The 12,059-nt window shown below is 37.2% G+C and overlaps 1 protein-coding gene across 2 annotated transcripts in view; it reads right to left on the minus strand.

The window, feature by feature from the left end:
• The window catches only part of tbc1d9 (TBC1 domain family, member 9 (with GRAM domain)), a 35,247-nt gene that overhangs the window by 19,431 nt on the left and 3,757 nt on the right, over positions 1-12,059 (minus strand). For both annotated transcript variants that reach the window (XM_077245906.1, XM_077245904.1), the window contains exons 2-5: positions 7,298-7,408; positions 5,129-5,247; positions 4,003-4,231; positions 1,182-1,443 (exon numbers count right to left, since the gene is read on the minus strand). In XM_077245906.1, the coding sequence (XP_077102021.1) occupies positions 1,182-1,443; positions 4,003-4,231; positions 5,129-5,247; positions 7,298-7,408 (721 nt within the window). The remainder of the gene's footprint in view (positions 1-1,181; positions 1,444-4,002; positions 4,232-5,128; positions 5,248-7,297; positions 7,409-12,059) is intronic.

Consider the following 12,059-nt stretch of genomic DNA (forward strand, 5'->3'; position numbering starts at 1 on the left):
ATTGCTAACAAAATTGGTGGAGCGGAGCCGTTCCGCATTTCAAAGCGTTCTCAGATAATCCTCTTAGTTTGCACAGACGGCTTTCAAAGCGCTCTGAAGGAAAACCAGATTTGCTACTTCCAATTTCACACAGTTGCCAGATGGCCATTTACTCCTAAATTTAATCCTTCACTATTTTGCATTTCCACTGCCATCTTTAAGACAACTGCAATATAAATCTGACTTTTTATTGTTCATAAAAGTTCCATAAGAAGTTGACAAAACAAAAAAGTTACAGTATATCACTACAAGAATTAGTTTAATCACAATATACATTTAATTTAATAATTTTCTTTCACATTAAAAGCATATATCACTATAATTATGATATTTTTTTGATTGTCTAGCTTTTAATGCACATGAGCTTTGAACTTTTTGCACAATGCAAAAATAAAAAAATGTTGTCTAGACTTTTTTTTAGTCTGGACTGAATTCAGTGTGTGGTAATTATTTTTTGCAAGAAATTTCACCACCGGTTTTTTATATATTACATATTCAAGTAGTAATGTATATATTTTTAGTGTATATTTAGTGAAATTAATACTTTTACTAAATTACATATTAAAAGTACTTAATCAGGTACTCGTTTAATAATTTCTCTCTTTTAAATAAAAAAGTCATTTAAATTTTTTAAAACAAATTAACACATTTAAAATTAGTTATCTTTATAATCTTGTGAAATAAATACTTTTAATATGAAGTAATTTAGTAAAAGTACTTGGTCAGGTACTCAATTTTATGGTTTTTCTCTTTAAAATAAAAAAAGCCTATTTTTACACTCTATAGACAATTTCGGAAGAATAATCACAACAAATTTTTAAATAGTTATTATAATCTAGTTAAATTAATACTTTTTACTAAATTACTACATATTAAAAGTGCTTCATCGGGTACTCAATTCATCCTTTTTCTCTTTCAAATAAAAAAAGCCTATTTTTAAACTTTATAGTCAAATTTTCAGAAGAATAATCACAAATTTAACAGAAGTGCAAAAACAGCTTATTTAAAAAAATGAATCAGTTCAGTTAATATCACCATTTCTCCATAAAAAGTATAAATGCCACCCAGTTTACTTGGCTCAGTGTCTCTCAGTTTTATAGTTTTATCTCTTCACTGGCTTCATGAGCGATACTGGCACAGACCTTTTGAGGGCCGAGACTTTCTTGGGCGACTTCTTCTTGAGTTTGGGCAGAGAGCGGTCCTGCTCGAAGCCCTTGTTGTCCAGGAGCTGTCTCATGGCTATGTTGGCAAGCTGCTCCATGAGTTTGAAGGTCTCGTTGATGTTCAGGAAGACGGAGAAGACGTGCTCGCTGAGGCGTGTGCTGACGCGCACCATGTCCGGCAGCAGGAGCGTGGCGTTCTTCTCCAGCTGAGTGATGTCAGCCCAGCGGATCACCAGCTTAGCTGAAACAAACAGTTACAAACACACAGATTCATATGGAAGAAGAGCAAATGTTAAGATTCGTAGAGACAGAGCATACAGAGCGGAAAATATAGTGGCTTTGAAAGTAAAAACCACACTGTTAGTCTATCCCTCAGAGAGTTAAAGGCGATGTCTAATGCCATTTCATGCATTCTGACTTAAATACTCATTGTTGGTTTTTAATAAAACTTTAGATTATGTTAACAATGACTGATGCATAATTTAGCTGCTTTTAACATTGGGATGTCTAATGCTATTTCATGTATTCTGACTTATTTACACTGTTAAAGAGTTGGATTCTAATGCTAAACATGTCCTAAGTTTAAAAAAATTAGTTGGACGGATAACGTAGTATTTCTGTGCCAAATACACTCCTTCAGGATTCGGAAGTTCGAAGTTTCGGCAAGTTTTTTTCGAGTATGGCCCTGTATGAATTCATAAAGGGCGTAATTCCTTGTATGGGCACTTCTCCTGGAGGAGCGCACGCACACACACATCAACCAGAGCGAGAGCACGAGCAACGCCCTTCAATGTGCTTTGTTCGAGTTACGGAAGCCGTCGGCAGGGCTGTCATTTTGTTTTTAGACCACAAAATCAAAAATGGCAAGTGTGAAGAAGTGTGTTTTTGGTTGTGAGGGAAAGATAACCTTGTTCAGCTTCCCAAAGAACCACGCATTAAGGGAACACTGGATGCAGTTTGTTTTTCCGGGGCAGCAACATAGTTGTGCAAGTGTGCTTGTTTGTTCCAGGTATTTCAGTAACAAATTTTTTATAAACAAGGCTCAGTTCGACGCTGGATTTGCAGATCGTTTGAATCTGAAAGATGGAGTGGTTCCAGCGTATAATATCCCGATCGTGAGTCCGTATTGCAGGCAGTAAGTAAAATAAAATGTCTGTGTTTTGTTGGCAATCGGTGCGTAAGTGCATATAATGTAAACAACACAAACGTATAGTGAATAAAAAGTTATCCAGGGATAATGCGATAATGTATTGTGCGTGACTCTTTAGCTCCGCCCACGGCCCGCCTCCAGGAGCTCGACTGTTTTAGGAAAGAATCGGTACAGCGCATCTGTCCTTTATAAATCTGATAAACTAAAGACTCTTCTGAGATATGAAGGATGCAATACTACTCTATTGGTACTGAAGATGAGTGTTGGGGGTAACTCGTTACAAGTAACTTGAGTTATGTAATCAGATTACTTTTTCAAGTAACTAGTAAAGTAATGCATTACTTTTAAAATTTACAACAAATATCTGAGTTACTTTTCAAATAAGTAATGCAAGTTACTTTGTTTTCCCATTAATTGACTGATAGCTCTCTTGTCCCCATGTTGAGACAAATCGAAGTGCAGAGGCGTTGTGTGTAAACATGATGGTTATTGTAGTTCTAGATTAAATCTGAGAATGCGTTTACTCATCTCACTTGCACAAAAAAAGATTTAATATTTCTCAGCGAAATGCAGAATCAAAATACTATGCAAACCTCCAATAACTAAATATGTTAAAAAGAACATAATTTTTTATGCATTTAATCTCACTTTATTGACCACTACTTGCTTCTGACCTTCGATGAATCAATTAAACCATAAGCAAAAATTACCATAGATTTTTTTGTTTTTATTGCTAAAGCTAGTGTTAAATGCAATGCAGTGCTGAAGTGCCAACTAGCCTCTCCCTATGGAGGATCCCTATACCACTCTACAGATAAAGCGTTGTGGAATTTTTCGGTTCGCGTACCTACACAAAGTGATAAGATAAAATAAAATTCTGCATCAAAATTTATAGACAAGACAAGTAGTTTGTTTAGACATGGTTTGTAAGGAATTACAAACCTGCGCACATTCATATTCATATTCAAACGCACATAACTATAGAATCAATTCTTAATGCGCATGTTAACGCCATCAGCGTCTATCACAGGTTCACGTTTAAAGTCTGTTTAGAGAGAACGGTGTCGTCTTAGCGGCCCCTAATTTAATAACAAATGATCATTTAGACGGAAGGGAATCAATCAAAACTAACTTTAGCTGGAAAAAACATTTTTCAAGAACCACTATAAAACCAAACCAATCTCTGTTACCTTAAATTATATGTTTATCTCTGTAAAGCTGCTTTGAAACAATCTACATTGTTAAAAGCACTATATAAATGAGGATGACTTGACTTAAACTTTTTTTCTCCTGCAACAGCAGCTGAAAGGTTTGCTTGAGCGGCGCTCTCTACTGTACACGCGTGAATTTGCATTTCCTACAGCCTGAGGCTTACTATTTCAATTTTGCTGTGAATGGGTCTTTACATTTGCCCAAAAAACTTTTTTGCTATAAAAAAACAAGCCCAGCCCAGGTGAAAAAAAGTAACTCAGAAGTACTGTAATAAATTACTTTTCTAAAAAAGTAAATAAGTAATGCAATTACTTACTTTTTAAGGGAGTAACGCAATATTGTAATCCATTACTTTCCCCAACACTGCTGAAGCTTAACATGAGATTGGCAGAAACTGTGTGTGTTATGTGCCCTTTAAATTTAATATGCCGGACTCACCCTCTTTCCCGAGTAGGTAGGAGTAAAAGCAGAGGTGGTTGATGCTGAGGTACAGCCAGCCCTGTCGTGGCACCTTCCCCTTCCAGTAACTGCAGGAGTAGTAGTTCACCAGCTTCTCCTCCTCCGGCATGCCGAAGAGCTTACGAAACTTAGCGATGGCCTCCTTGAACTTGTCTGTGTCGTCATCCTCTTTGATGTCGTGGCTCTTGTTGTATTCTGCTATAATGCCCTGGACACAAACACACAGACAGACATATGTGAACATCGACACTCGAACTGGTGTGACGTCATTTCGAACAAAATCAGGCCAAAACGAAGTTTGTTTGGAGACATATTAAAGTTTGCTACGGCTGGTAAACACCTTCGTACTACCATTGGTCCGTGATACGTAATAAGTAGGTGTGGCTCTGAGGCTCCGCCTTCTTTGACGTGAAAACCCAATCATTTCTTCTGTTCGGTCTGTCGAAAGTCAGACATGAGTAAAAACACGGTGAGCTGCTTTATAGCAGAAACTTAAAGTTGTAATTCTAATTGAAAGAGACTTTTTTTAATGTTTAATACTGTACAGCTGCTTGCTTTTAAATAATCTAGTGTATAAAGTGCTATATAAATAAACGTGAAGTGACTTGACTGGAGTGCCGACTTGCCGAACATTTCTAACATATCTTTCTTAAAGTCCCCTGTGATTTAAGTCAAGTTTTTAATGTTGTTTATATGTCTTCGTGGTGTTTTTAATACGCTTTAAGACAAACCTTGTCCAAATTCATAAGTCAACACCATTGCTGAGTATTTTCTGCTTAAAACTGCAGTGAACCAAAGACAGTCTCAAAAACACGGTTTGTAATCGCTGGTGTTTCTGACGACACAAACTACCTTGTAACCAATCAGATCAACGTGTGATCGTCAACGAGTGGATCTCTGAGCTGGTGTGAGTGAGTGGAGGCGGGGCTCGTTTGCATATTCATAGAACCGTGTATACTAAATGAGGCAAGTGTGTAGTGTTACATTCAAGCTGTTTTAAGGCATGACGATTTTTTATTCTAGCAGAACCCAAAAACAAAAGCAAGACCTTTACAGGTACATATAAATCAGGGTACTTGAATACAGTTTCAAATGTTTGTCGAACCTGTATTTTGCCCTTGACGAACGTGGTGATGTCATTCTCGTTCTCGAAGATGGAGAGCGTCTGTAGCAGATTCTGCTCCAGCCATTCCCAGTTCTCCGTGATCTCCTTACGAGAGCTCCCTGCGAGAAACAAAAACATTTTGGCACCTCTTAGTTGTCAAATAATACTAATCCACCAGTTTATGATAATGAATTTCATTTGAAGTCTTTATCTGCAGCTACTTCATTTGCTTCCAGTACTGAACAGATGGGTCCGGATTCATCATTTAATTAGCACAGCTCTGCTCAGGCAATATATCACACAAATTACTGGCAAGCGAAATTATTCATTAAGATTGTTCTGTGACAAGTGCCCTGAAAATAGGTAAAGATGGAAATACACAATGATTTTAAAAACACACTACCCACGCTGTTTGACATTGAACCAGAACTCAGAAAACAAATACAGTTGTAGAACATAAAAATCAATAAATGCAATACACACACACACACACACACACACACACACACACACACACACAGTATGTATGTATATATATATATAAATGTAATAGTTTAATATAAAATGTTATATTACATATTAAATTATATTAAATATTGATATTAAGTTTATTATTAAACGTAAAATTTGTTTGATATATATATATATATATAATAAATGTAATATAAATATATTATAAATGATTAAATTAATATGACATTCTAAACAACTGAATAAATGTATTATTATTATTATTATTATTAATAATATATATATATATGTGTGTGTGTGTGTGTGTGTGTGTGTGAAATATTAACACTTATTTAGTTTTTATTATCTCTGACAATTAGCAATTCATATTTAATGATAATGTAATATTTAATATTAATTAATTATTTATTATTAATAATTTATACATCATCTACCTACCCACCTATCTCTCTCTTTATATATAATATTCAATTTATTTTATTATTTATTCTACCAAAAGTCTCAAAATACCAATTTACAGTACGTAAATGCAGCTTTGGATTATTTCTAGAATATGCATCTCATATAAAAAATAAATAAAAAGTGAAAATGCAAAGTCATGCTAAAGCCTTTGACAGAACACATGCACCATCTCAGAGCAGGCAAACGGCGCTCTCGCCTTAAATAAAGAGGTTTACCAAATGGCTTGCAGCAACCAAAGTAACAGCACGTGAAATATGAACCAGCATTCGCAGTTGCCTCTAAACCAGATTAGCTCAGAAACGAAGCACTCTCCGCTCTCCTCTGGGAAGCCAGCACTTTCTTTTGGCTTCAGACATTATGCTCTCGGCTGGGGTCGGATAATATGATGGCGAATACTGCGTGGCGACGATTCAAATGTTATTGAAATATCTTGAATTCCACTCCATGTTGTCCCATCTCTTAAGAACATGCTCTTCGATGTCTGACCATTTTTGTATTTTTCTCTAGGATAACTCTATTAGCTTTAGATAGCTTCATTACCCTTAAATTAAAAATAAGGTTAAATAAAATAAAATAGATAAATTAAATAAAATAAAAAAGAAGAGTGAAATAGTTAGCTAAAAAAAGTGTTGCAATTGCAATAGTTGTGCAATAAATTAACTTTTGTAGTGAAATTGGTATTGAGAAAATTCAGAAAAACCTGACTGCTGACACATTGGTATTGTGACAGAACTAATTCCATGTCTCTTGATATGCAAATAGCAAAGTAGACCTGCAAAAAAAAAAAAAAAACACTTCTACGAATCTATACTGGTTGACACATTTGTAGCACTGCATGCCACCCAGGCCTAATGATTGGTTCCTGACATGGCGTTTAGTTTCAGTGCGTATTCCTGGTGTCTAACATAACCAGAGGCGCTCTCATCATAAGTGCTCTTAATTGCACATTAACCGCGCTGTCCTGCATCAGCACACTCTTTGCATCCCTGCACAAATTCCAATTTCTAACAAACCCCGGCTTTGCTGAAGCATTGATTCCTGCATTGAAGTTTTGACCCTAAACTGAACTTAAAAAAAAGAAAGAAGAAGAGCCAGTAAGTGAACGTCATGAGCAGCGTTTGAAAGAAAAGTGGATTGATTTCCACTAGGGCATGAGGTAATGCTCCGGCAGCCAGAGGCCATCAGGGAGCAGTCGGGATGTGAGGGAATATTCCAGAACGGGAAGCAGTGTGTTACCGTGGGCGATGGTCCAGTAAACCAGGGAATCAGGGGTCTGGTAGAGGATCCTGTACGGGGCCACACGGGCACTGGAGTCCAACACCACGTCAAGGGTGCCAACCAGCAGACCTGAGGGAAAACAGACAACACACGCTCAGGATGACGATGATGCTAGGATATCAGTAGCCTAAAACAGGAGAAATCAACAGTACCTGCAAAATGAGTTCATTTTAGACTAATGTGAGTGGAGGCGGGGCTAATTAGTTACAATCAAGCTATTTTGAGGCATAAAAAATTTCAAAAGGAAATAACATTTAAATATGACATTTTGGTAATTAAAGATGAGTTAAGGAATACAATTATTAACTACAGAGGGAATTTAAATATGTTTTAGGTTTAATTGATTCATTCGTTTTATCTAATTTTACATATAGTTTTAATTTAAGTTAAGGGATCAGCTGAAGACTCAATGGAACATTTCCTGAATTATTTGTAAAATATAAAGTTTCCTAAAGACCATGTTTAGCTCACAAGCATGAGAGCGTTAAAAAAGAGATGTTATAATATTGTAACTGGTTTAGGAGCAAAAATTGTACTATTGTGGGCAAATTTGACTTATTTTCCTGAATCAGTTCAAACTGTCTATTTCAATGAAGCGATTCATTTTAGCATTTCACAGTAAAGATTTTCAATCTGCTGGGTTAGGATGACTCTTTGGTCAAACTGATGTTTTCTTTGACTGAATATTCAAGTGTCATATGATCCTTCAGAAATCATTCTAATATGCTGATTTTCTGCTCAAGAAAAATTTACATGAATGTTGAAAAAAGTTGTGCTGCTCCATATTTTTGTGGAAACTGATGCATTTTTTTTTCAGAATACTTAAATGAATAGAAAGTTCAAAATAATAGCATTTCAATCATGACTGCTGCTGCACGAATTGACATACATGTACATAAACCCCATAGCGGATCTAGGCAGGTGGAGCTGGGGAGGTGGAGGGGTTTCAGAGAAACTCTGATAGCGTACAGCACGACTAGCTTAGAGCAAACACTGAACCAGACTATTTGAATCTCATTGGCTGCAGGATCAGCAGAAGCCAATTAGCTTGTGCCTTGCAGTTATGATGTGATTTCTTGCAGATTGCATGAAAAGGATCTATCAGCCTGCGCACTCTAGAGTTTCATGACTGAATTAATTTTTTATTTTAAATAGAAATCTTTTGTAACATTACAAATGTCTATACTGTCACTTTTGATCAATTTAATGCATCCTTAATGAATAAAAGTATTAATTTCTTTTAGAAAAAAAACTGACCCCAAACTTTTGTACGAAAGGCTGTTGCTTGTAAGGCCCCTAGGCGAGCCTGCAACCATTGTTAACTGCTTTGACGACTCTACCTGAGGAGCATTAGCGTTGCCGCAGGGCGAGACGGTGCTAGTATCAGTGTCAGAGCATCAAACACCACAAATAGAAACACCTGCAAAACCTGCACATCAGAGCAGGAGCTTCTGGCTTTGGCAACCCGCTCTGTTTATCTCCAGCTCGCATTCTCGCTCTACGCTGAGAAGCTGGAAATACAAAACCTACAACATTTCACAATCCAATGTGGATTGGAAAGGTTCATTCAGTTGGAACACGCACAGGCAAAAATGGGATTTGAGAGGTAGGAAAAAAGGCACGATTTTCATGAATAACAGATTTAAAAATGTGAAGGTGTAAAGAGAAAACCATACTTAAGTAAAAGCAGAGCTACCTTACAGCGATTTGATTTATTGCAAAAAAATCAAGGTTGACACAACAGCCTCTAAAACATCCGCAAACACTCATCTCAGTTAAGCTCAAGTGCTCAAAATAGTCAGAGCATACATGCACTAGACGTGCCGTTTCCAGGCTCAATTCCTTATCTGCTGCAGAAAAAGTTGCCATGCAAAATGTAATCAGTACATATATTCAAAACTATAGTCAAGTAGAGAGTAAACATGGCTAATGTAATTGATACTTAGGCAAAGTACAAAGTAGCCAAAAAGATACTTAAGTACAGTAACTAGGTCTGCGTATAGAGTACGATTCTTTTTAGGCACCGACCGAATTGCCTCGATACTGTCGAGCATCAAAAAATGGGGTTTAAAAAGTGTTTAATCTCGTCAATGTCAGTGAGCCAATTAGCATGCAGCATGATTGGCTGAGGCATCGAGGAAAAACACTAGTTTACGCCGGTTACGCCCAGAGACGTGGCTCATACGTGAGGCTGTAGTGTGTAAGCGTCCCAACCTCCATCGATGGAAAAGATGTGGAAAGGATCAAAAGTGTGGCTACATTTCACCAGGCTCGATGCCAACAGCGCACAAAGCAAAATTTGCGACAAGATAATTGCTGGCAACACGACAAATTTGATGAAGCACTTTACAGTGCAAAGGAATAAAATTGCGAGTAGAAAGTTGAAAAAAACGTAGAAAGTTTTTTGAATGATACACAGCCCTTACAGTAATTAATTACTCAAATACTGGGAATAACATAGACTGATGATGAACCATGGACAATAAATCCAGGAATGTATATCAAGAGATAACATTTATGTAGTCGTTTTTTGAAGTAAAGTCTCTGTGACTCTTGAATTTCCCAAACTTGAATGCAAATAGGGATCTACCAAAACAAATCTGGCTTCCCTCATGTGTGCAATAACATCCCCCTCCTCCAGAACACATGACTTTCTGTTCCTGCTTTCATATGCTCGGATGAGCCACGGTTTCCTTGGTTGCGAAACAAGAGAGCAGAGATTTGAGAATACTGTAAGGATCACATGATCTATTCATTTGCAGAGATCTATTGAGTTGTTTATTGAGCCTTCGTGCCCAAAGGCAACATTCAACACATTCTTTAATGAACTTTCTTCAGTTCAAGTATTTCAGGTTTCCATGACAGGCAGAAATTAAACAACAGCCTTCATATGTCAAATATGAATGTTTGACATAAATCATGACATAATTATTTAAATGTATTTTATAAAATCAACATTCATTAAGTGTTACAGTATATTGATATAATGACATTTAAGAAACTAATTTACAAATGCATTCAACTTTGATTCAATTTCTTTTATAAGCATGAAATATTCTATTCTTGGATCATGAATATTAATTAAGCTGCATGTTTGGAGAGTCCCAGAACTCCTGCAATAATTAATATTCTTGCACTATGGCTTAAAATTATACTGTTACACAGTAGCAAAGGTATTAAACATTTTATATTAAGGTGCAATACCACAGATTTCATGCAAAATCACTTTAAACTCCATAATGAATATTGGCAACAGGATATGAGGTCATACTCTAGGGTTTTTGTATTTAAAGCACAAATAAAAAAAAAACAGGTAGGCTAATAATAAACACTATTGTACACTGCCCATTTTGACAAATTAGGTAGGGCTTCATAACACAACCATTTACAGTTATGTTTTTGTTCCCCTGTTCACATGTACATATATCCTGGGAGCACAATTCAATCAGTCCTGCGTTTCTGATGTCTTGTTAGGGCGTTTGGACGAGGAGTTGTGGGAGGAACATTTCATTGTTGTCTTTTCTCATTCTAAATATAGGATGTTCTGCTCTCAATTGAATTCATTTCTGCAGAGAGAAAAACTGCCTTTTCAGCACATGGACAAAATCCATATCCAGCATCAACCTGATACCTACAACTGTATTGAATTGCATAAAAAAACAAAGGAGCTGTTGACTTTACCCGTATTTAACCACAGGAAAGGAGTTTGGCCTCCTACTGATGCATGAAGCCTTTGCATAATGGACTAAAATGCAACTGTGCTGGATGCCCCTATTTTGCTATTTTAAAGGTTCCTAATTTAATTTAGTCTCCTACAATAGGTTAACATGCATAAAAAGGGCATGACCTTGCAGCATCACCTCTTTTCTCACAGTGTCTGAAACAGTTCGATAAAGGATTCAGTCTCTCTAAACTCCCCCTTTCCGCGAGCCTACTCTGCTCTGATTGGTCAGATGACTCAGTCTGTTAAGATTGGTCTACCTTGCTCTGATTGGTCAGATGAACCAGTCTGTTGTGAATGGTCTATTCTGCTCTGATTGGTCAGATGACCCAATCTGTTGCGATTGGTCTACTCTGCTCTGATTGGTCAGATGAACCAGTCTGTTGTGATTGGTCTATTCTGCTCTGATTGGTCAGATGACCCAGTCTGTTGCGATTGGTCTACTCTGCTCTGATTGGTCAGATGACCCAATCTGTTGCGATTGGTCTACTCTGCTCTGATTGGTCAGATGACCCAATCTGTTGCGATTGGTCTACTCTGCTCTGATTGGTCAAATGACCCAATCTGTTGCGATTGGTCTACTCTGCTCTGATTGGTCAGATGAACCAGTCTGTTGCATTGGTCTACTCTGCTCTGATTGGTCATATGACCCAGTCTGTTGCGATTGGTCTACTCTGCTCTGATTGGTCAGATAACCCAATCTGTTGCAATTGGTCTACTCTGCTCTGATTGGTCAGATGACCCAATCTGTTGCGATTGGTCTACTCTGCTCTGATTGGTCAGATGACCCAATCTGTTGCGATTGGTCTACTCTGCTCTGATTGGTCATATGACCCAGTCTGTTGCGATTGGTCTACTCTGCTCTGATTGGTCAGATGACCCAATCTGTTGCAATTGGTCTACTCTGCTCTGATTGGTCAGATGACCCAATCTGTTGCGATTGGTCTACTCTGCTCTGATTGGTCAGATGACCCAATCTGTTGCGATTGGTCTACTCTG

Source organism: Siphateles boraxobius, unplaced genomic scaffold, assembly GCF_051911475.1.
Source record: "Siphateles boraxobius isolate OS27281-9 unplaced genomic scaffold, OSU_SipBor_1 29, whole genome shotgun sequence".
NCBI lineage: Eukaryota > Metazoa > Chordata > Actinopteri > Cypriniformes > Leuciscidae > Siphateles > Siphateles boraxobius.